Source organism: Neovison vison, chromosome 4, assembly GCF_020171115.1.
Source record: "Neovison vison isolate M4711 chromosome 4, ASM_NN_V1, whole genome shotgun sequence".
Classification (NCBI taxonomy): Eukaryota; Metazoa; Chordata; class Mammalia; order Carnivora; family Mustelidae; genus Neogale; species Neogale vison.
In genome coordinates, this window is record NC_058094.1 from 188996753 (window position 1) to 189023715 (window position 26963).

At 36.4% G+C, this 26963-nt stretch overlaps 1 protein-coding gene across 3 annotated transcripts in view; it reads right to left on the reverse strand.

Annotated features, from left to right (window-relative positions):
- The window catches only part of DPY19L1 (dpy-19 like C-mannosyltransferase 1), a 94916-nt gene that overhangs the window by 11904 nt on the left and 56049 nt on the right, over positions 1 to 26963 (reverse strand). For all 3 annotated transcript variants that reach the window (XM_044246353.1, XM_044246352.1, XM_044246351.1), the window contains exons 10-17: positions 26541 to 26618; positions 18794 to 18880; positions 16615 to 16674; positions 15990 to 16070; positions 10146 to 10247; positions 5668 to 5739; positions 3435 to 3484; positions 1004 to 1028 (exon numbers count right to left, since the gene is read on the reverse strand). In XM_044246353.1, coding sequence (XP_044102288.1) covers positions 1004 to 1028; positions 3435 to 3484; positions 5668 to 5739; positions 10146 to 10247; positions 15990 to 16070; positions 16615 to 16674; positions 18794 to 18880; positions 26541 to 26618 — 555 coding nt within the window. The remainder of the gene's footprint in view (positions 1 to 1003; positions 1029 to 3434; positions 3485 to 5667; positions 5740 to 10145; positions 10248 to 15989; positions 16071 to 16614; positions 16675 to 18793; positions 18881 to 26540; positions 26619 to 26963) is intronic.

Here is a 26963-nt window from a genome sequence, read left to right on the forward strand (position 1 = left end):
AAAAGGGCAATTTTTCTTAGTAACAATATTTTGATTTCTGAAATAAACGAGTCTTAAAATTCACTTTCAAACTTCTCCATCTTATTAGAAGCTAAAATTATAAGTCAGTACTGCAAGTGGTTTTAGAATTTTGCTCAGAGTTAAGCCTGCAGTTAATAAAACCCACATTTCTGAATCAACATTGGTGCTACCATCAGATTAAGACAGGAAAGTGGTGGGTATTATAGAGGGCACGGATTGCATGGAGCACTGGGTGTGGTGAAAAAATAATGAATACTTTTTTTCTGAGAATAAATAAATTGAAAAAATTAAAAAAAAAAGACAGGAAAGTGGTAAACAAAAATAAGTACTGTTTAAGATCCTAGAGCTCTGCCTTGGAGCAGCCATCAAAACCAGGTTGAAATGTATAATACGGTATTATTAACTGTAGTCACCAAGTTGTTGCTAAGAGAGTAGATCTTAAAAGTCCTCATCACAAGAAAAAAGATTTTTTGTAACTTTGTATGGTGATGGATGCTAGCTAGACTTATTGTGGTGATCATTTCGCAATGTACACACATCTGATTAATTATGTTGTATATCCGAAACCAATATCATGTTAATGTCTATCATACATTTATTAGAAGTAAACAAAAACACAGAAAGGAAGGAAGGGGGAATGGGGGAATGGGGAAAGGGGAAAGAAAGAAGGAGGGAGGGAAGGAAGGCAGCAGGAAGGGAGGGAGGAAAACAGGTGGAATCACCAGGAGATGGGAGCAGCAACCATTCACACAATAAACTGGGTCATCATAAGGATGAGCAGAGCAGACCAAGCGGGTTTCCTACTTAACTATTTTAACAAATGAATGGTTGTGTTTGTAATAGTCTCATAAAAACACATACAGACCTATTCTGAAGATGATTAATGACAATTACCAATACCTAGAAACTGGAACTAGAAAGAAAAGTCCAAATATACACAAACATTAAAATAAAGAACATTTTAGTAATATTGAGTCTTTACCTCTCCGTGATCAAACTGGTGTTTCCTGAAATGGAGTAAGAAATACTACTATTGAATCATTACAGAAGCACTTATTTCAATCATTTGCATTATTATCTCAGAAATACGAGAGTTGTAAGTTGCATATATAATATTCCAAGGACACGTATATGTAAATAAAAATAACAATTATGAACTGAAACTGATGTCACAATCTTTTAAAGGACATTTGATTTTTTTTAAAGGACAATGTTGCATACCCTGAACATTTGACTACATGGACAATTACTGGGCCAACAAAAGGCACACTATGGTCTATCAGATACCTCCCTGGGGATATTCTGGCAAAACAGAGAATGCTGTGAAGGGAAGCCTGAAGCCTTCATACTTCTATACCCTTGCTTCTCATCACCAGTGGTCTCTGAGCTCCCCCATAAAATATAACTGCTACAGAGATCATTCAGGAAACCATACATAAAAAGATGTTTTCAGCAGGGGCTTTGGAATATACAAATAGCCACAAAATTCCCCCTTTAGTTTTGCTTGACAGTTTTAATTTTCTGAGAAAATAAACATGCTTTAAGGCCTATATGCCCTCCTACAACTCCCTCTGACCCCACACCCTCTCCCCCCACCATCCCATTTCTATGATCATCACAGTGATGTCGGCAATATTTTGAAAATGGGAATCTAGTCATGCCAATCCTTACTTAAAACCTTCCAATGTATTCCTTTTGTAATTAGAATAAACTCCAAATCCTCACTATGCTTCACATGGTCTTCCTACTTCTCATTCTTGAAACTCATCATCTACCACATTTCCTCTCGGTTACCATGCCCCAATCACACTAGACTAATCTTACTCTGTCAAACAGTAGGGAGACACCCATATTCAGTGCCCCTCTTGATAATCATTCCTACTCCATTTCCCTGTTTTATCTCCTCAAAAGTATTCATTCACTGGTTTCTTGATTACCAACTATCTCTCCCTACTAAAACCGACCCCTCAGGACTACAGGGTACAAACCCATCCATCCTCAATCCCATTGAGCACTGATGGCACTGGAGATCCAGCAATAAATAAGATAAGAAAATACCTGTCTCCTCATAGAGCTTACACAAACTCAAGGGAGACTAGCAAAAAGCAAATGAGCATATGTCACATGGTGGTTAAGTACTGTGGAGAGAAAGGAAACAGGGCAAAAGATGCCAGGAGTGTGGGTAACCGGGAAGGTGTATGTCAGAACATGTGGTCACCAACTGAGGGACACAAGAGCAAGACCTGAAGGAGAGAGTTTGAGATTGAGCATCCCTCAGGCAGACAGAAAATGCAGAGCCCCATAGTGGGAAGGTCCTTAATGGGCTAACTACAAAGACACCATGACTAGAGAAGAGAGAGGTAGGGGGAGAACTGTGGTGCCACAGCAGACAGGCAGTGTACCAGTGTTCAAGTGTGAATGGTGATGAATGCTGAGAGAGAAGATAAAGCATGTGATGATGGAGAATAATAAGCAAGGAGACAAGGAATCTCCTCAGAAGTGATGGTCAGGAAAGGCTTCTTGAAGGAGGTGACATTTACACAAGAATTAAAGGAGTTGGCCACATATAGAGCCAGGCTGTGGGGAGCAGAGGGTGAAGTGATGACTTTAGGGTACGACCAGGGCAAAAACACAGAGGCAGGAAACAGCCGCCATGGCTAAAGAGCAGAAAGGAGGTCCATGGGACATGAGTGCAGTGGAAAAGAGGAAAATGAGAATTTCTTTTTCTCTCAGTTGTCTCTTCGTGTCTTTCACTCATTTTTCTAATTGGGTTTTAGCATTTTTCCTATTAATTTATAGAACTCCTTTATGTATGCCAGTTATTAGTCCTCTGTCATATACTGTGAGTATTTTCCCCCATTTTTCTTCTTTGAACAATGTTCACAGTATCTTATCAAACGAAAATATTTATCTGGCCAACCTTTTTAATCTTTCCTTCTAGCTTACAGGTTTTATGTCATACTTAACGCAGTCTCTAATCCTAAAGTTCTAAAACTAATCTCTTGGTTAATATTGAGGTTTTATTTTGTTCCTACATTTAAATATTTGCTCCATCTGGAATTTATTCTGTGTAAAACATAAAGTATGGAATTAGTTTTATATTTCCCTCCTCTTCTCTCAAAAGACAGCCCATTGGTCCTAAAACATTTTTTGTTCCCTACTACTGAAGCACAAAGTTGTATCCTTCACGTATAGATTATGAGTAGGCCCACAGTCAGATTGTGCAGATGGAATCTGAAGTATGAATAAGTTATATTCTGAGCTCTGCACTGAGAGGCGATAGTGAGAAAAGCAAAGACGAGGAATGACAATCGAAAACACTAGTTATCAAATGCTGAGTGTGCAACATCAACTATAAAAATACACTGTAAATATCTACTTACTAATGTCAAATGATTAAATAGCATATTTACCTTATATGTGTCTGTTGTTTAGTTAAGACACCCCACATATCACTAATAATCTGCAAATAGATTTTTTAACACTTTAGAAGAGCTGTGTTGGGAAAAACAAAATTTCAACTAAAGTATCTTTTAAACTTTCAAACATCTACTTAAAAATGTAAGAAGTATGAAGATAAGAAATAATTTGGGAAATAATTATAACACCAAACTCTTCCATTTATACAGTACTTAGTCATCTCTAATATCCAACAACCCTGTTCAGGTAGATTGCATTACCCTCATTTTGTAAATGAGCAAACAGACTCAGACAGATTAGATGATCTCCCAGAAGGTGAAAAAACTAGAAAGCATTGTGAAGCCCTGAAACCCGACCTTCTGGCTTCCAATTCACATTCAGTAAATTACACCATGCCAAGGTTGTTGGCAATGCCTCTCCTCAATCATATATACACATATCTGGACAATGAGCTTGGAGACTAATAAGTACAACTAACCCAACACCGAGTTTACATATTTAGCAGCAACTGGAAGGTCATCGAATCTGAATCCTATCCCCAGGGTGGGTGTCCTCTATGACACTGCTCACAGGTTTTCAACAACCTCTTGGAAGAACCACCCAACTGCTGCTTGAATTTGTAATACTTTCCTAGTCTCCAGATTTATTCTGGTCAAAAATCCTCCCCACTAGAATTGGCGATGATTCTAAGAAGCCAAAATGAGTATACTCTTATTTCCAAGTGGCAGGCTTTTAAATATTTGAAAATAATTATCCTTTTCCCCCTTTGAATCCTTCTTCTTTAAATCAAACATCTGAGCTTTTTTTTTTCTTTTTAACCTGATGTAACTGTTTTCATCATCTCTAGCCATCCAGGCTGCTGTCTTTTTAATGCATTCTGAATTGCCGACATCGGTATTCTTTGATTACCTACGGGGTGCACATGCACATAAAGTATGCAAAAGTGCAAAGGAAGCACAGAAGCCAGCATAGAGCAGAAACTGACTGGCAATAAACTCATTAGATTTGAAAAGCTTGTGAGACTTCAAAGCTGAACACGACACAACACCCAGTAAGGCAGGAAAGGTGCCGAGTCTGATTCTTGCTCTTCCCTTGCTTTTTAATGGACACAATGTGAGTCTGGTAACAACCTCTCTCATCTTCTAAAGCTGCATCTGTCAAAATGGGGATAATAATATCCCTGACAGGGCTGTCAAATAAGCAGGTACAGTAACACATGGGATATGTTTGGGGAGAGTACAAATATATAATGTGAACAGTAATTACAGCACAGAATATTCTACAAATACATAACACTGTGTTAACACAGAGATCAGTAACTACAACTCAGAAAACCTTTAGGGTCCATCATCTGTTATCTTGATTACAGATTAATCTTTATTCATTCTCTTAAAACACTTGCAGTTCCAGAATTTGCCACATGTTAAAAGAAAAAAGAGAATATCATACTGTTTTTTGCTAAAAACTGGAACTTCCCTGACCTGATTCAAATCTGGGCTTAGAATTTCATTATCAAAGCCAAGTTGGGAGTCTAACGATTTTATCAATGTTGGTAATACATTATTAATATTCTATTTTTTGGATCAATAATAATAAACTCGATCCAGGACTTTGTGAGCAATGCACAGATGACTTAGAATGGCATATTTTAAATATTTTAGTGAAATATTACATAAAGCTAAAAGTCAGTAATAATTTACAAAGACAAAAATAACTGTATCTAGGTCAATATGGTCTCTTTGATCATGTCTTTCAAAAATACATGACTATCAAAACTCGAACCATCCTTTTCCTATGTCTATTTTATCCTGGTAGACAGTAGAATATTTTTAAGGCTTGTAAATGTTCATCAAGGGCTAGAAGTGAGAAAATACAGAATATGTTTCAACAGATCCAGATAAAACATTGTGTCATTAACATATAACTTAAGATACTTAACTACTGCATAGAAACAAGAAAGTCTTTTATTTTAAGAAAGAGCTCTTGAAGGGTACTTGGATGGCTCAGTCAGATGAGCATCGGACTCTTGGCTTTGGCTCAGGTCATGATCTCAGAGTCATACAATCTAGCCTTGCAACTGGCCCCGCACTCAGGGGGAGTCTGCTTGAGATTCTCTCTCCCTCTGCCCCTCCCCCTCGAGCCCACTCTCTCTCCAAAATAGATAAATTAATAAAAAAGGAAAAAGAAAAAGAAAGAGTTCTTAGGAAATAGATGTGATAGCCCTACCTTTTTAACGATTGCAATAAACACAACCAGAACGACTGGAAGCAACAATGTCTTTGTATACCTCAGTGGAGTCTGAAATTCAGAGATGCTTTGTTAGAGGAAAATATTATTTTCAGACAAAATTTCATTTCCAATAATGAAAAAAATGAATTTTAAAAAGTGTAAACAGAGCCTTCACCCATTTGAGTCCATCCAATATACCCACTGACTTGAGTCCCATCATAAAAATGAAGATGAATTTCCATAGAAACAAACTTCCCCAAAATGTTGAGTTGAAAACACAAATACAGTCCCCAAACACTTGTAAGTATAAAATGTGACTGGGACTGGAAAGATTATTGTGCCTTCTTTGTACACTACTTTTCTAACTAGAGAATTCAACTTAATATTCACCTAAGGTCAGCAGAACTCCTTTAAATGGCATGAGCTTTTCCTGTACATTTGGTGGGGGGTAAAAATCTTAACCATCGTTCCAAGACACACACACACACACGCACACACTAATGACCCATGTTTACAAGAGAAATAAAAATATTTTTACCTTTCCTTAAAACTACAGGAACATTTAATAACAAACCCCACAACTGCAATCCTATATACTTCACAATCATTTGAAGTCATAGTCTTAAACAACTCCAGGTTTGAAATTTCTAAATTGCAATTGATTTTCTTACCACCAATATTTAACCTCACAAAAATAATCCTGTATCATTGAGTTAAAAAATGTACACTTTCCCAAATGTGTTTATCAAGAGACATTTAGTTTCAACATATTAAAAACACTGCTACATTTTAATAATATAAAATATAAGTAGTATTTTCTGACTTTCCCTCTCATGAGTCCACTTTTCTTGCTTTTATCCTGTATTACACAAGTAATTTTGATAATTTATTAGCCCCCAAATGCGTACTTCACAGAAGTCTCATTGAAAGGAGACTTTTTTATGTTTTTATTTTACTATTTACCTTTATAAACATTTGCACAATACTTACACTTTTAAAATATATTTATTTCTATTTTGTAATTTTTTAATTGTCTTAACCTCATAAAAATCATATAACCAAAAGTATTTTATTATTCAAAAATTTAGACATTTGCTAATAACAACTAACAATAAATGTAAGAAAAGTTGTGAGATTCAGGTGTTTACCTTAAAAAGGCAATGTATCAAAATTGCATTTAAAGTATTTAACAAAATTTAACAAAGAACTCAAACAATTTTAAAATTATATTCCAAAACTTTGTTTTAAAAATATTTTTTAATATTTTTCTTAAAATGAAAAAATCAGATTAGCATCAAACTTTGACAGCAACACTTAGACCAGAAGATGGTGGAGTAATTTATTTAAGACAGTCAAGGAAAAACACATGAGCCAAAGATTTTGTATCTAGCCAGACGTTCACATATAAAAGCCACTGATAAAATATTTGAACATGTGAAAACTCAGGGATTATGGATCCTATGGCCCTTCCGGAGGAATCCCCTGGAGAGTAAGCTTCACACAATCAAGAAATAGGCATGAGAGGCTTCCCAGAACATGCAGCATTAAAAACACCAACCTACAGAACTGTGACAAGGGCAGGGATACAAAGGTGACAGAACAGCATGAGTGGTTACATGTCCAGATACTGAAGTGGGAGTCCTACAGTGGGGTCAGAGGGGAGAAGTAAAATAATGTCACTGATAACTATATGGGAAGTAAAATATTGTCACTGATTATAGTATTTCAATAAATTAGAAATAGGGGGCTAAGAAGTGACTAAGTTCAGTGTAACTCTCAGTAGGAAACCAACAGAAGGGACTCGAGTTAGTATATAAAAGAATTAATATAAAGGAAACAAAGTACACAATTTCCTCAATTCCAAAAGATCCGTCAGGGAGAGTATAGGCACATGGACAAATACAAAGGAAACAAACCACACAGGGAAAAGTGTAGGCATGTGTGTACATGTGTGTGAGCTTTAGAACTGTAAGTTCCTTTTCGACGAATTTCTTTGTTTTATTCTAAGCATAAAAGTTATACATGCTCATTGTAAAAATTTAAAAATGCAGAAAAAATAAAGATGACAACCAGTTTCACATTTTAATTGGTTATCAAAATTTCTTCCCCAATAAGTTTTCTGTTCATATCCTTCCCCCATTTCTGTATATGTGTGTGGGAGTGAGGAAGTATTTTTGGTGGTGGAGAAGGGTAGAGTCCTTGGTAATTTTTACTGATTTAAACAATCTCCTATACTCACTACATTAATCCCTAGTTTCATTTGTTATATTTATGGCAAGAGTCATCCCAGTTAGTCATTTGCTTTTTAATTTTTATAATATTTAATGTACAGATGTTTTAAGTGACATGCAGTCAAATCTATTAATCATTCTCATATGTGCTTTGGACAGCTCATTAAAAAATGAAGCTAATACTCATTGAAATGTTTCTCAAATTTATTTTTCAGGCTTCATTTAATTTTGACACATTAATTAACTGAATTGAAGTTTATTGCATAATGTGACACAAGGCTTTAACCTAACTCCTCACCCCAAATCCCATTTTTGAAGTATTTATGAAATAATGCATTTTTAACTGTTTATCTGTGTTTCTCTCTTCATTTCATATCAAGTACATACACATAAACACAGTTAAGTACACACACATGGGTCTATCCAAGCATTGTCTATTTTTGGCCATAAAAATGTTCCTTAATATTGCTGTACTTTAAATAGTGTTGTTCACCATTTCTCTATCTAGAAAGGAAAGATCCCGCTCTTTGTTTTTACTCAGTCAGTTAAACGTCTGACTGCTGATCTCAGCTCAGGTCAACCTTAGGGTCATAAATTCAAGGAGAATACAATTAAAATATGACTACTGCCTAAAATTTCAAAGATGCAAACTGCAAAAAATTTAATCATTAATTATCTCTCTAACCAAAAACCACTGTTAAAGTTTTGCTCTCTTATACCTTATTCTATGCATGTTAATTATAGGCAAAAAAGGGCATACCACTTGTTCATTCCATGATACATGTCTTTCCATATCAGTATAATATCATGACAAACTCTTCCCCTCTCCCAGTGTTTGGGCGTATCATACAATGGATGCCTTCTCGGGACAGGCACCACACTGTCTCTACAGCACAGCCCTGGGAGGATACCTACAGAGATGTGGAATACCAGGCTACAAACAGCTTTGCTATTTTCTTCAAATTAACTGAAGTCACACTATGCCTCAATAAACAATTTCTTCTATCATCTCACTGATGCTGCATACTCTCAGGTTAGAGTGGCATGAATATCCTCAATAACACCCAAGGACTTCCGCCATATCCTCCCGCTCTACCGAGGTTTACCCTCTACTTCCTTTACCACTTGCTTGAAGGAGTCTTGATTTTCTGTGAACATGCATTTGAATGTCTCACAAGACACTCTTCTTTATTTTCTTCTGGCGGGCTCGATACTATCATTCATACACTATATATTAGCCATTATGTGTCAAAATTTGCCAGAACCTGGGAATGAAGACTGACAGGTCACTGGAGCAAACAGTACATCTGCAGGACGTGCTCAATTCAGAATGTCTGGTTGGTAAGAGTGTGCAGTGTGGTACACTATCATCCCCTGGTCTGTAACTCAGGACACAGACGTAGCCACCTAGCAGGATCAGGGGAACTAGAGTATTGTTTGTGTGTGTGTGCAAGAAATACACACACAGAGCTGTGAAGGAAAATGTCTCATAGATAATGAAATATCATAATAAATTGGGGCCACATGGGTGGTGTTAAAAAAGACACACACATCTATATATCTCTATCTATATGTATATCTGTAACTATATATACATATACATACATGTTTGTTGAACCAAGCCAGCTCACTGATCTCTACAACATATTTTATACAAAATATCATTAAAATGTCAACATCCTTCTCTACATATCTCATTTGGTTCTCACAGTATCTTTTTGCAGCATACCACTAGGAACTAGTAAGCCATGACAGAAGAACAAATGAGAGTTGCTTGTCCAAGAACCTCAAGTACTCCTGCAGACTTCCATCTCACCAGCCCCCACGCTACTCTCTGCTTTCTTTTTAAACATCTGAATACAGTTTTAGAAAGAAAAACACTGTTGGAATGAAAAAGTTGTACTCAATGATATTTCAGAGCAATGCGATTATTCAAATCAACAACCACAGAGTGAATGGAAATGTGAGAGCTCGGGAGCAGCATCCCTGAAATGAGGCTGCTTGAAATGCCTCCGTGTTTACTCATCCAAAACACTATTGCTAGTCTGAAGGCAGGCTTCTCAATTATCAAAATGAGAAAAGACCATACTAACAGTAGTAGAAATGTCCTCCTCCAAGCCATCATTTTCCTTTCCTGCCCACTGAGGTAAGAGCACAGAGGAGAGTCTGAGATAAGAGGAGCGCCCTTTATGAAAAATGAATGGACCAAAACCTGAGGAAGGAAAACTAGAAATTGCATCTTACCTCCTTTTCCATAAAGTCAAACTCTGCTGCACAGGTATACAATAAAGTATCAAAATCCTTGTAACTGAAGAATTTTGATGTTAATAAGTTGCCAATATGAGCCTAGGAAGGAATAACATGGGGTACCATTAGATTATGCCATATAGTGTAGTAATGCACTTTAATCTTCATAGTATCTAAAAACAGCTTTCACTATATCACAGAGCTCGCTGTTCCCATGCCAGACTTGCTTCTGTTAAAGCACTGCAACTTCAGGGTTCCCCTTCTCTGGCTGGCAAATGATAGCTCTAGCAACGCCCGCCTTCCATGATCCATCACCAGCAGACCAAAGGCTTTTTATCCCTGGGTTTTCCCTGCTCAGTGTGCTGAACCTGAGAAAATACACTGTACAACACCTCCTTTTCCTGAACCTACCAGGGGGAGCAGGCTTGGTAACACACGCAGACCTCTGTCAATCCTAAGGGACAGAGTGCAACAGAGTGAAAGAAAAGAAAACATTAATATCGATTTCTGAAAAGGGGATTAAGGGATGCCTGGGTGACTCAGTCAGTTAATCGTCCAACTGTTGATCACAGCTCTGGCCAACCTCCGGGTCATAAATTCAAGCCCCACCCACACTGGGCCCCCTGCTGGGCATGAAGCCCACTTTAAAAAAAAAAAAAGCCCACTTTCCCTTTGAAAGAAGTAGAAAATGGGCAGGCTTTGGAAAAACATCCACCTTTAAATAATGATCAGTTATATGTGTAATTCTTTACATGCTACCCAGTGCTCTCCCGTAGATCATCTCATGTACTTCCCATAAAAAGTCATGTGAGGAAAGTAGGATTATTTGCAATTACCAAATGAGAAAGCATTTACCAAATTTTCAATTCATTATTGTCTAAAAAAGCAAGAACAAAAAAAAAAAGAGGGAAATTACATAAAACAAACATAGCTAAAATCCTAAATGATATGTACATGAAGCAGGAGAGGACTGGAGAGAGTAGGAACTAAGGGATGGTGGGAATGTGCTAAAGAATTCCAAAATACTTTATTTTTTTGGGGAAGAAATGTACGCTGATAAGTTTAAGAAATCAAAAGGGAGAATATACAGTGCCTTAAATAGCATAAGAAAACCATCCAAACAAAAGGAGAAAGAATCGAAAAAGCAAGTAAAATAGTTGGAAACTCTAAAACAAAATGGAAGAAATAAGTCACAATATAATGACTGCCATATATGTAAAGACCTTAAGTTCACAAATTAAAGGACAGTTGCTCAAACTGGATTTCAGGGAAAAAATTCAAATTTGATATTGTCTGCAAGACACATGTTTAAAACAAAAGTATGTAGAAAGGTTGAAAATGAAAGAGGACAACAAAATAAGATAAAATTGAACCAAAGAAATCTAGGTTAGCAATCGTTAACATCTCACAAAACTGAATTCAAGCAAAAAATAAATGAAAAGAGACAACAAATGACATTCTATACTCATAAAGTGAACAGCAAAGACAGGTCATATGTATGATGAGCATATCTACAGTTCACAGTATAGATTCAAAGGGTATAAAGAGCTGAAAATACTGTAGGAAGTAGGATAGGTTGATCGTGGTCACTGGAAATGTTAAATATTTCCCTTTAAAATAGAAAAGGCAGATGACTGTTAATGTAACACCTGAATATTATTATTAATATGCTCATGGAAAATACAAACTTCACAAAGAGAGGATGCATGTTACTTTTGAACATAAGTAAAATATTTTTTAAAAGTTCATATACCATACCACAATACATTTCAAAGAATCAATATAATACAAATTATTTTTTTCTAATCATAAATGCAATAAAATTGTAAGATGACTAGAAATGGCTTTGAAAATCTTTTTGGCTAGAAACCAAATAACATAAAACTTAATAACCTTCAGACTAAAAAGAAAATCTCAAAATAGTTAATTTGTAAGACACAGAAAAAATATTACTAATATGGATATTTATAGCTCTAAATGCATTTATCAGAAAATAAAAGAGGTTGAAAATAAAAGAGCCAAGCACTTTCCCTTGAACATTAGAAAAAGCTACAGAACAAGCACAAAGACATAAGAAACAAGGACGACACAATTTGGTGACAAAGAGCAATTCGGCAAAACCAGAAGACTCAAAAAATCAAAAAAGGGTGGTATAGAAAGCAAGAAAAACAGCACACACACAAAAAAAACCCTCAAAACCCAGCTCTTTATAGGAGACTAACACATCTTGATTCTGAATCCAAATAAGGAAGATAATAAAAGAATGTAAAAGACCATTTCACATATGTGCAAAAATTTTAATAGGAATTTTCACTAAGTGAAACCTACAATTTAAAAAAAAAAAAAAACACGATCCATTTGATGACATATATGAAATAGGTAAGTTTCCTCTAAAGACATAAACAACCAATAACTTCCTAAAGGAAGTGGATTTGTAGTAGAGAATTTTCTAATGAAGAAAACTCCAGGCCCTGAAGGCTTCACTGTCAAATTCTACCAAACACTGTAGGAAGAAATAGCATCACCTCTATACAAATTCTCTTTGAAATAGGAGATTGGGTGTGCTTGGGTTGCTCAGTTGGTTGAGCAACCAACTCTTTTTTTTTTTTTTTTAAGATTTTATTTATTTATTTGACAGACAGAGATCACAAGTAGGCAGAGAGGAAGGCAGAGAGAGAGGAAGGGAAGCAGGCTCCCTCCCGAGCAGAGAGAGAGCCCGATGTGGGGCTCGATCCCAGAACCCTGGGATCATGACCTGAGCCAAAAGCAGAGGCTTTACCATTTAGCCACCCAGGTGCCCCCCCAACTGCTGATTTTAGCTCCAGTCATGACCCTGACCCTAATCCTAACCCTAACCCTATGGGTTAACCCTAAGTCATGAGATGGATGGAGCCCCATGTCTGGCTTCACACTCAGTGGGGAATCTCCTTGAGATTCTCTCCCTCTGCCCCTCACCTGCCCTGCATGCACTCACACACGCGTGTTCTCTCTCTAAAATAAATAAATTAATTTTTAAAAAAAGAAATAGGAGATTGAACACTTCCCAAGAATTTAAGGAAGCTAGCATTACCTTGAAACCAAAGCCAGACAAAAGCATTATAAGAAAATAAAATGACATACTAATAACCTCCCTTCTATAAAAATCCTTAAAAATATTAACAACCAATCCAACAATCTATAGAAAGAATAATATATTGTGAGCAAGTGAGGTTATCCGAGAAATACAAAGATCAACACTCAAGAATCAATGAAAATGGGGACTTTACTTCCTAATGGCAGAGGTAGAAACTGACAAGTCCCCTCCCCCAATAACACCTATAAAATTAGAAAAAAACTGTCAGAAACAACCATATCCCATTTTAGAAAGTGACCAAAAAGAAAACAAATTGAGAAGCACTCATCCCTACAAAATCTGATTAATTCCAAAGGGAAACAGTGGGTGTCGGCAGCATTCTTGCCTGGGAGGCTCGCATCCACCCTCAGCAGCAACGCCACTTCCCGGGGTTGGTAGGCCCAAGAGGTCCACAAGGGTGGGGCTGGCTATGAGAAGCAGAACCGTTGCTGCGGGAGGGTGCTGACTTGTTTGGGGGCAGGGAGCAAAAAAATCTACGCTCAGAGACACTGTTAATAAAAGAGTCAAACAGCAGGCAATGCTTTGCCAGCCTAATCTTGCATCATCCCTGCAGTGAACAGCCGACTGGCAGACGAGCTAGACTTTACAGGGGTTCTGGAAATGGGAAAACCAACAAGGGGGTAAACCAATTCTCTCATCTCTGGTGGCCTGGAAAACTGCACACATAGGCTGAGGGATCCCGAAGCCCAGCTTCTTCACAAACCTATAACTGGCTGGGAGGTGGCATGCAGACTCACGGAAGACAGAGAAGGCGCAGAAGAGAGGAAAAGATGGGGCAAACTTGATGTTCAGATGAGAGTTAACATAGTGAGCCTGATGCTATCCTTGAAAAATCTGCTTGCAAAGCTGGTATTTGGCTGGCATCAGGGAACTTAGATTTCAGATGGCTCCTACCAGCCTAAGTGAGAAGGAGTAGGCTCCCTGTACCTAAAACACTCTGGTTTCTGCGGAGCACCCACATTCCTTCTGGGAGTCTGGAATTTAGATACGTGCCAGGCAGAAGGTGCCTAAGTTACCAGCCCCCAGCAAAAACTATGTGTCTCTAAGTACTGACTAAGCTTCCCTGGTAAACAACCTCAGACTTCTACCAGGGAGAGTGTTGACAGGAGCAGGGATGGGAAGTGAGGATGTAGTGAGAAATGGCTCACGTGGTTCCTAAAGAACAGGGCACTGTCTAATTATCTTAATAGAGAAGTGTGAGCGGAAATGCTTCTTAAAGGCTGTGTGGCCTTGCCAGTCTCTTATTTAACCAATGTCACAATTCAGAATCTATGAGCTGATGTCCTTGATCAGTGTTACAGATTTCTAGAAATACTGAAGTTGCAATTGAATTACTTCTAATTTGTTTGGTCCTTGCTACAACATCAGGGTGTGATAGAAATCACAACATCACTTTTATCTGAACCAGTACCATAACTGGATAGTCTTCCCCAGTGAGGAGATAGATTCTACTCCCCTCGAACTTGGGCTGTCTCCCTTTTCTCCCTACCCATTCTCTGTATCCTCACTACTCAATGACCTTGTAGCGCTCCTCTTCTCAGCGGACTTCCAGGAGCCTTCCCTGACTCTTCTCCTGCGCATTCCTGCTTTTATCACAGCCTTTATTACATTATATTAGAGCTGCTATGTATGGTCCCGAAATCCCACTAGACCGAATCTTACTCAGTTCTGTATCTCTAGGATACATTCTATCACTAGGTACATACTGAATGAGTAAGTAACTTTAGACTATAGTTTTCTACTTTCCACAGGTTGTAGATTGCCCAATGAACAACCCAGTTGCTTTCAATCATTTTAAAGCAAAAAATTCCCTTGTTCAAATGAAAAGCTTCATAATTGCCCAGTGTGTGAGAAATTAAAGCACAACTGCCCTGGGTGAAAGGCTGCCAGGGAAGTTGGGAAGTAGACAGACCCCCACAGAAGGTATGCAAATTCCGGGACTTCACAAAACCCAGTTTCAAAACTGTAGCTTTAATCTATTATGGATGAAGGAAAGATAGTCAATTAAAATACATTACAGAAAAAATATGAGGTTTGCTTTACTCTTTCTGTGTTGGATATTGTGCTGCTTCTTTTTTTAAGTTTAATCAATGTGTTTACTAAAACACCAAAATAAAATAGGCAAAATAATTATAAATGAGAAGAATCCTTAAAGTTATAAAGCAGAATTCTTCTCATTTTATTTTCTCTCCTACCCAAACACTAAAACAAAACAACAACAAAAGCCCCCTTCTCTTAATAAGACTAACTTGGATTACATTACCTATAAATAAATCTTTCACAAGCACCGACCAGGAAAGGGGCCTGGGGAAATACGACTATAATATGGTCTATAGTTTTTAGAGGCTCTGAAGATGGCATACTGATGTGTTACCAAAGGATTATAAAGAAACCAGAGAAAAATGACTGTATATACCCTAAAATTTGAGCTCATCTTTAGAGCTTTCTTGCTTTAAAATTTTAAAATCTCTGTGATACAGAAAGACCAATTAAAATAACAGGATTGAGTCAAGAAATTAATACTGGAGAATAGAGACTATACACAGAGTCATATTTGCTTTCTATTATCATAACTATATAAAATAATAAGTGAATAGACTTCATATTAGAATTTGGCTTAAATAGTGGTACTTTAATAACTCAAGTAATTCATTATTAGCCTGTACGATTCTTCACAAGTCTTCCAGGTTAAAGAAAAATGTACTTACATCATCAGCAATGCCAAAGATTTTAGATGTCAAATACTTGAGCACGACGGTTCCAAACAACCAAAAACATCCTTGGATAACCTAAAAAAGGAAAACAAAGCAAAACAAAAATAAACTAATGCTTCATACAGACATTCCTTAGACATAGCCAAGGAAGAAAAAAATTAATGCTTTAATCACATGTGAAATAAATATTTCCATACCCCCCAAAAAGATGCTAAAAAATGTAGCTTAAAGAATGTTATCCAAAATCAAGGGGCTATCACCAAAAATAAAAATATATACATATGATACTATCAAAATTAATATATCTTATAGATTTACACAGCAATTGCAGTTACATTCCCCTTCTACTAACAGTCTCTTACACACACACTGCTCCCCAGAAAAAACATAGGTGATAAAATAAGTAAAACCAGAATATTTCACCTACCCAATATTAATTTTAACTTGCCACACGAGAAGGGCAATTTGGCACATTAAAATTGAGTCTTAATTACATCATAAAGCTGTTAGATCTCCTGGATTACATAAGAATAGCTAATTTCCTTAAAAGTAAGACATAAAACTGATGATATATTTTAGGAAAGGAAAAATTTATGCATTCAAATAGATTGATACTTACCCATAAACTAAGTTCGGATACATTTATTTTCAGGAAATACGGTTTCATTTCCAGTATACCCTTCATGGAGAAAATAACATAGCATACAGTTAATACTTACATACATAAAGTACCAAAAAACATTTCTAAAAAATAAGACTCTCAAGAATCTAAAATTCAGCACATTGTCAATGTTCCATATAGCATTACAACAAGCTCACTGACTTTAAGAAATCGCCCTATTTTATCCAATGTAGATTAGATCAGTTAGTGACTTCATAAAGTTGAAAACACATTTACCAAATATAAATTTCTATGACGGATTTTACATTTCAGATTTACCTCAGAAGCAGTATTATTCATACATACACACTCGTGCGTGTGTGTACTATTATATATAGTATATAATAATTTTAGACAGGTATCTTATAGTTGTAAGATTTAAGTTAAAAATTATCAACTCTTAGAATAAACTACAAGTGAGTTTTTAATGGATCAACTAAATACTTCTCTTCTACCAAATCTTTTCTCTCTCTAGGAAATTAATAGACTCCCACATATGGTACCTATAAGGAACTAAATCTACTTCAAACTTGGCAAAAATATGGTTGGAGATCAATACAGAAATACATGAACTCAAATTAAATCTTTTCAGAAGTTTCTGAATATCTGAGAATACAAAAAGTATTATGATTTAGGTTTCAAAGAGATTACTATGAATAAAAATAGGCAAATTTGTGTTTATAGTTATATATGCATATATTCTCTATATTCTGTAACTGTTGGCATCATTTATTTTTATACACCCAAATATGAAATATTCATAAATATGCTTAATTCATACCCAAGACACAGCTTACTGTCAAGCACCTAAAAGAAAACCTGATACATTATAGGTCCTGGAATGAAGTTTCCTGCCAAATGTACTTAGGTTAGATTTCACTGGCACCTGAACACAAGTTTCAAGAGTCATGTACTTTAAGTAATAGCAGGGCTTGCCTGTGAACACATGTAAATATAGAACCGAGTGTACTGTTACATTTCCTGATTACAAACAGAATTCACTGACTGTAAGAACTATCATTAATCTCAAAGCACAGCAACTCCATTAATGATATTTTTGGCATTGCTGAAAACCCCACATGCCCATATGCTAACTGCTAACATCTGTGACTAAGCATACTTGAGCCACACAACCTGAAAAGGGAAGCAGTCCAGACTAGGAAGAGGCATATTCTTGGGAAACAGGATCATAAATATTATTTGTGAAATGGGACAAAGAAATACAAAGTTCCCAAGTTGTTCGTGGGTTCTAGAAATTAAGAAAGCCAAAATAATCTGGGTAACTTAAACAACTATTCGAGAAGCAGAATACAGTTCAATTAAGACAGTACAATGCACTTTTGTCTTCAGGAAAGCGGCCTAATACTAAAGCATGTGCACTTGAAATATAGGAATGTTTTTTTTCCTTTTAGGTTAACAAAACCCTGTGATGGTGAAGCCTATTCATCAAAAAGCCATACCCACCTCTGGAAGTCCTTAAATTTAGGAAGACTTATATTTAAGTGATCCTGCCAAAAGTGGCAGAGGTTAGATGACCTTTTACCTTTTGCTCTAATTCTAGAAGACAGTCTCCCAATTATTGAAATCTGCTCTTTGCAGTGCTTTAGCAAAATATAACTGAATCATCACCTGATTTAAACTATCTTAATATTTTACATAAATAGACACAAAGAGTAAAAAAAAAAAAACCTAAGAGAACCCAAAGCCCCAAGCCTCTGATCACAGCGAAATCAGGAGAGACTGCTATGAGACGCCACAGGGAGGCAAAGGGGTCAGAGAATGGAGCAGAAATAGGAGAAAAACTGCAAAGAGGAAGAAACAAGAAAAAGAAGAAAGCACAAAACCTTTCTAAAATGAACCCTGGATCAAAATTCATGTGACAGAAAAGACAAGGAAAGAGAAAGGGCAAAGTACAGGTAGAAGGCAAGGTGCTATGTTGCTATGTTCGTATTTCCGGTATTTGTGTTCCTTTCCTGTTGGGTAAGGGAATACTGGAAAACTCTATTACATATATACAAAACCAGTAAAAATGCCTGAGATAATTCTTATCAAAAATCCCTCACCAATTCCAAGCCAGTGATTAAAAACTGGTGAACCATTAGTTTCAAAAATAGCCATGTACTTAAGAGACACTTACCCAAATAATTACCAAAGAGGAAGCATAATAAGAAGTTAATAACATTGAGTTTCCAAACATCAAAACAAAACAAAGTGCAAGAGAAATCTGGAAAAATCCAAGAAAAATATAATTAATGCACATAAAAGAACACGGATTTTTATTCTGAAAATTGCACATACCCATGATGAAATTCAAACCATATAAAGGGGGATATACCATGAAAACAGCCCACATCCTATCCACACTTAAAACCCAAAAAGATCGCCACCATCAACAGTTCCTGTGCATCCCTCAAAACATTCACATGTAGAAAGTCTAGTTTGAATTTTTTAAAAACGACAAATGGAAACTTGGCCCATAAGCGATGCTACTGCTTGCTTTTACTCTGTTTCGGAGAGCTTTCCGTATGAATCCAAACCAACCTAATTCATTCTGTTGAATAGTTGAAAAAAATACACCACTCTAGAGTCATACCATAATTTACTGACCAGTCCTAGGACTACTGCCAAACAGGTAAGTACTTTCTAGTTTTATTTTGTTGTTACATGGTTTTCCCTATTACAAACACCGCTATGATAAACATCCTTAGGTGTGTATCTTAGATACATGTTAACACACTCATGAGATAAATTACTAGAAGTGGAATTGATGGATCAAGGGTATACACATTTTGAAATCTGAAAAATACTGACAAACTGCCATAAAAAACACTGTACCAATTTACTCCTTCACCAGTAGGACATGAGAGCTCCTGCTGATATACACCCTTATCAATTCTTTAAAATGTTTGACCATCTCAACCAAGAAAAACATCACCTCACTGTTTCATTTTTCCATTGTTTTAATACTTGGTGAGACAGGCATCTTTTCTTCTATTTGTTGTTTTTATTGTGGGTCTGAATTGCTTATTCCTACCACCCATTTTTCTATTGGGTTTTAGCTATTTTAAGAGCTCTCTTTATATGTTATGAAAATATCATTCCTTATCAGGCAAATACATTGTAAAGATTTTTCTAAGTTCATTTTTATCTTTGTGGTATTTCTGCATTACGGTTATTTTCCAAATTTTTATGTTAGTCAAATTTATTGTTCATTTCCCTTAGGTCTTCTATAATTAGAAAAGCTTTTAAAAATAAAATAATCCATGTTTTCTTCTAGAAGTTTTATTTTTGATCCACATATTTGAATTTCCATCTGCATTTCAGGATCAGCTTATGGTTCAAAAGCTGACATATTTATTAGAACCACTTTATTCAATAATGTACATCATGTCATATTTAGAGTTGTATCTGTCCACTACTGAATCTTTATATCCAAAAATAACACATGTTGTTGCCATTTAAGTGTTCCTTTACATTCATGGGGGGGTGTAAAATTTTCCTCGTATGGATCCTGCATATTAAATTTATTTCTAAAAAATAAATAAATAAATAAATTTATTTCTAAGTGTATTATTTTTGTTATTGTATCGGGAATCTTTTCTCATCATATTTTCTTTTTTTCCTTTTTTTTAAAAAGATTTTATTTATTTATTTGATAGAGATCACAAGTAGGCAGAGAAGTAGGCAGAGAGAGAGGGGGGAAGAAGGCTCCCTGCTGAGCAAAGAGCCTGATGTGGGGCTTGATCCCAGGACCCTGGGATCATGACCTGAGCCGAAGGGAGAGGCTTTAACCCACTGAGCCACTCAGGCGCCCCCCTCTCATCATATTTTCTGACTGCATATAGAAACATTATGTTAAATATGCAGAAATGAACACACTCATTGTTTTCAGTAGTAATTAGTTTATAAATTTTGGTTTTTTGGTATTCAAAATCATATCACCTACAAATAATATTTCTTCACCTTCCTTTCAAACTTTCAAAAGCCTTATTTTTTAGTCAATTGTATTAGTTAATATTCTTGCAATAAGCCTAAGTAATGCCACTAAGTAAGGCCTAAGTAATGCCACTAAGCAGTGGCATATTTGTCAAGCTTCTGGCATTAATGGGAATACAACTATTGATTCATCATTTTGTGTGATGCTACTAGCTTTTGAATTGATGTATATGTATATATTTAAGATTGCAATGAAACACTCATCTATTTTCATTTGATTGAGATCTTAAAATCAGAAATAGCTACTGACTTATCAAATGCCTTTATAACACCAAAGGAAATGATCATATTGTTGGTCTTTTTAAAATATATTGATGGCTAAGTTATAGTGATATAATTTCTAATGGTGTCAAATCATTCTTGCATTCCCAGAAACAAACTTAACTTTTCATGGCATGTTATTCTCCCGTACTTATGAACAGGTAAGCAACTAAATCCTCAAAATTTTATAACAATAGCTTTTTCCCATAAGTGCTGAAATTTAAGACAAACTCTAAAGTTTCCAAATCAATTTTGGTAAAATTTAGCAGAATAACATCACTTTGCATAAATAGATTCATAACCAAGAAGCAATGCCAAGGGTATTCAAGAAAAAATATAAGGCAGTATCAAAAAAGGAGGTGCTAAAGGTCTGGAGAGAGATTTGAGGTCCATTCCTACCTCAGCAGCCAGTCTGGTCAGTGCCCTGCTCAAATGCTCCGAAGGTTTCGATTCTCAAGTTAAGGGAAAGCCAAAAGCCTTTCCCACACCTCCAGACCCTGTAGGGTCTACCTCACCAACATCTGGGACCTCATTTCACATTATTCTTCCCCATCTCGCTCCAATCCAGCCGTCAATTGCACATCCTAGAACACAGCGGGTACACCTCCACAGCAGAGCGCTTTCCCCTTGCTGTTTCTCTTACCCTAGTGGCTGGCTACCTCAACTGCTGAATCTATCTCCATGTAACTTCTCAGAGCGGCCTTGTCTTTGCACCCTTTTCAATTCCGACCTCCCCTACATACTCAGCAAATCCCACACTCCTTGTTCCTCACTAATACCTGTTGCGCTGGCAGAAAGAAAGGGCTACTTAAGATAGCGAAAGTCCCCGCCACAAAACCTGAGCTCGGACAGGAGAACAAGGACCCAAGCAGGAATCTGAAAACCCTCCAGCCCAGGGCTCCCCTGGACCAATGGGACCCTGACATGCAGGCGAAATATCCAAGTAAGGGAAACTTGCCAAAAGACCCCTGAACTCCTCTGGAGGCCCCTTAAAAGCCCCCTTCTCCCTGCCTTGGGCGCGACTTCTGCCACTCTGCTTTCCAGAGTGGCGGAACCTCGCCCGAGGGTGCCCACCTCCTCCCGGTGCAACTTTCCTGGCTCCCCTTCTCCTGAGCCTTGAAACTTCGCCGGAGAGTGTTTTTAATAAATCTTGCCTTGCACCCACTTTGCCTGGTGTTGTGTTTATCTCGCTGGAAAAACTACAATACCTACTAACATTTAACATAACTGTTTAACTTACATATCTGTTTCTTTGTTCTCTAGAATATACGCTCCATGAAGGAAGGGTTGTTTGTTTGTTTGTTTGTTTTTCCTTTGTATTGTTTTTATCACTGCCGTTTCCTTAGAACCTGGGAAATGTTTGACAAAAAACTGGGTGCACAAAAACATGAGTGAATTTAAATTCAAGGAAGTAAATTTGAAAATGAATAAAGAAAATTGAGAACTTAAAAGGTACAGAATCGAGATTATTACAAATTATTTAGTATTTGTGTCTTTTTTTTAGTATCTGTATTTTAGCAGGTTCAAAAACATAAGACAACACTGTGAATGACTTATGTTAGTGAACTTTAAGGTTTAGGGATAATTCTTAGCAAAACAGAAGTTACCAAAAACTACTCAAGAAAAAAGTCTCAACTGTTCTATTATTGTGAAATAAGTTAGATCAATAATTTAAAATCTGTCCACAAAGAAAACAACAGACCCATACAGTTTAGCAGACGAGAGCCACCAAACTTTCAGGGAGTATTCTTTCTAATCTCACATAAAATCTACCACAGAAAGGAAAGGTAGGGGCACTTTACAATTAATTCTATAGGGCTAAAATAAATCTGATATCAAATCAGTCAAGTGTAGCCAGAAGATCTTGGGAAAATGGCAGGAATCTATCTCCTCACCTAGACAATAACTATGCTGCCTAAACTTGTCTTAATGGAACTATGTGGAAACTCGGGAGTCTCCCAAGACTTGTAACTCCCAGGAGAATGCTTCGATGGGAAACTGAGTTATCTGTAGTGAATTTCAGCTCTTATCTCAACAGCAGCTGACCATCCCTCACACACCAGCCCAGATGTAGACAGTCCTGCACAAGCTCAAAAGCACAGTCAACAAAAGGAAAATAAACAAGTGGGACTGTATCAACCTAAAGAAGAAGCTTCTGCACAGAGAAAGAAATGATCCACAATAGGAAGAAGCAACCTACAGGATGGGAGGAAAATGTTTGCAAACCATCTAGCAGACAGAGTTAATATTCAAAATATGTACGTCATTTTCACAACTCGATAGCCAAAAAGCAATCAAACGCCCATATAATCCGATTAAAAATGGGCAGAGGACCTGAACAGACATTTTTCTAAGGAAAACACACAAATGGCCCACAGGTACATGAAAAGGTGTTCAGCATCACTCATCATCAGGGAAATGCAAATCCAAACCACAATGAGCTATCACCTCACAGCTGTCAGAATGGTTATTATAAAAAAGACAAGAGGTTAGTATTGAGGAGGATGTGGAGAAAAAGGAATCCTTTTTCTATGTTGGTGGGAATGTAAATTGGTTACAGCCACTGTGGAAAATAGTGTGGAGGTTCCTTAAGAAATTAAAATTAGAACTACTATAAGATCCAGCCATCCCAAAGAAAATGAAAACAAGTTTTCAAAGAGATATCTGTGCTCCCATATTCACAGCGGCATTATTCACAAGAGCCAAGACATGGAAACAACATAAATTTGCATCAGTGAATAAATAGATTTTGAAACAGTGTGTATATACATACACACACATATATACATGATGCAAAAATCATTCAGCCATAAGATAGGAAATCCTTCAATTTGCATCAACATGGGTGGATCTTGAGCACATTAGTATGCTAAGTAAAATAGCACATTAAGAAAAAGACGAATACTGCATGATTCCACTTACATGAGGTACCAAGCAGAGTTAAAATCATAGACATAGAAAGCAGAGTGGGGGTTTCCAGGAGCTGGGGGTAGGGGGTGGGAAGGGGAATAGGGAGTTATTGTTTAATGGGTATAGAGATTCTGTTTCACCAGATGAAAAGAGTTTGGGAGACGGCAGTGGTGGATGTAAACACTGAATGAATATACTTAATACCACTGATAAGTACACTTATAAAGATTAAGACAGGAAATGTTATGTGTATTTTGCCACAATAAAAAATGTGAAAAAAACTCCTTTTTGGAAACAATTCTGTATTTTTTTCCTTTATGTAACTATAGGGATTTAGAAATTTGTAAAGGGATAATGGAAGAAGATATTCCACAGTAAGACACCAGTTCATAGTTAGTAAGTCATATGGTAAAACATAAACCATTCACCCAAGATAGGTCCTACTACAAATTAAACCTCCGTAATGTTAGTACTTTTATAACTGTAATTGAATCAAACACCTCATCCACAGTTACCTATGTGGCCATGTGGCTGACCAACTCTAAATGCTAACCAATTATTCTGATTTTTTACTGCAATGCAAAAGAAAAAACAAAAGCCATATTAGACAGTTTGGGGGAAAAAAAAGCCAAGTGTAAAGAAAGGATAATTACTGTCCAACCCCATTCATGAACAAAGATTTAAAAATCCCAACAAAACAGCAGCAAAGTGTATCCAGCAATATATAAAAGTTGTGTTTAGCCCAGAAAAGCAAGGTTTTCTTAATGCAGAATATCAATTAATATAATTCATCGCAGTAACATATTAGATGGAAAAACACATAAGATCACGCAGCCAGACACAGAAAAGTGTTTGAGGAAGCTTAGCTTTTATTAATTTCTTTTAAGAAGTGCTCAAAACTTGAGGATATATTAAAAGGAAAAAGAAGCCAGCTTAAAGCAGCTGGCCAAATCAGGAACAAGTCAAGCATAAAAGCATAAAAATAAATAATGAAAACAGTGGATTTTACTGCAGCAAATAAAACAGATGCCATTTTCTCTTGGCTATAAGAGAGAAACTGGTAAAATGATTTGAATAGGAATGTTACAAAAATAGGAATGTCACAAAAAAGGAAACACAAAGGGCCCACAAACATATCAAAAGACCTTTGGCTTTATTGAGAATCAAAGAAAATGCAAATTAAGGCCATAAGATACCATTTTATACTCACCCATTTTATGATAAAATAAAAGAAGATGTACAATAATATGAGCTAAAATACTATACATTATTGTTCAAGGTAGTCCAATCATCTTTGAAAAACAATATAGGATTAAATTAAAAAGATGAACATGGATATAATTTACCACCCAGGAATTCTACTACCAGGTAAAGACCCTAAAGAAACTCTTAGCATTTATGCCTCAGGAGGAATGTGTGACAACATTCAGCATTATTCAAAGAAGAAAAAAAGAGGGGGAAAAAAACCCTAAATGTCTTTCAACAAGAAAATGGACAAATAAACTGTGCTTTATTTATAGAATGGAAAATATAAAGGGAAGAAAATGTCTGAAATCCGTAACATCCAAATCTCAAAAACCTAAGTAAAAATATAAGTCTGATAAACAGATACCATTTTTATAAAACTTAAAAACAATACTAATATTTAATAATAAAGATGTATTGTTTAGGAATACATATATGGTAAAGTCATAAAGAAAAGCAAGCTAGTTATAATTTAAAAGGTCAGGATGGCTGTTCTCTCTAGGAGAAGTGAGGGGACATCCCCAGAGCACACAAGGGCTTCTAAGCAGTGACGGCTCTAGTGTTCAGTTGGGGGGGGGGGCTCAAGCTTGTTCATATGATAATTTTGTTCATAACTTCCCTATACATATTATAATGTCCTTTTATATGTATCAATTATTAGAGAATAAAAAATAATGTGGCATATTATAATAACATCAAAATTTTAGGAAAAAGAAAACATCAAAATTGTAGAGCTAATGACAACAAGAAGACATGTTTTTAAAGGGTAAACATTCCTCAAAATCAACCATCCAGTCTTAGTACCAAGACTATTCTTCATGACATCTACTTAGCTCACTAGCCCCTCTCCCCCCAATCTTTGCTACATTCTCCACTTCTCAATAAGACCTACCCTGACCACCTCATTTGCTATCTTAATCCCCTGCCCTCCTGATCTCCCTGGGATACCATGAGTTGTTCTTTTCTTTTTTTTTTTGATCATCCTTTACTGCCTTCTAACATACTATAAATAAGTTGCCCATTTACGGTGTTTATTATTTATCCTCTGTCCTCTCAACTTCCTCCACTCTACCAAAGTGTGAGTAACATGTATGTGGGGATCCTTGTATTTCTATTCTGCAGTATGACCCACATGCCTGCATAGTTGGTGCACAGCAAACAAACATTCTCTTTCATTTTAACAGAAGCCTCTTACATAATATACCATTCCCTGTTTTTCTCTCATGAATTATCTCTTTTACTTATAGCAAGTCAGGCACAATCTCAAATCAGATAATATGACCCAAATTAAAATTTTCTGGGTGGCCTATTTAAAACATGGCCTGTAATTAATTATATCGCAGCATTTGGATGACACTTGTTTTAGTTATGGAATCCTGTCACAACTAGTTTCAACCATGTGCAATACAAATACCAATCAGGAGTTTGTTTTAACGTCAAGCTAAATGGAAAAAAAAAATTTAAACCATTACCATGTGTATATAAATGATCTTCCGTAATTTGCATATATCAATGTATCCCACAACATATACTGCAAATAATGAAGCAATCTGAAATTTAAAAAGAAGTTAAATTACAAATAAAAATTACATATGTAATGAATAGCTATAAGAATGAAAAAAAATTTTTTATTATTTTCTCACACTGATTTATATTTATATTCAAAAGTATTTTTTTTCTTTTTAAAGATTTTTGTCTACTCAACAGAGATCACAAGCAGGCAGAGAGGCAGGCAGAGAGAAAGGAAGAAGTAGGCACCCCACCAAGCAGAGAGCCCGACGCGGGACTCGATCCCAGGACCCTGGGACCACAACAGAAGCTGAAGGTAGAGGCCCCAAGCCACTGAGCCACCTAGGCGCCCTTCAAAAGGAATTCTTTAATTTTCCTCTGACCTG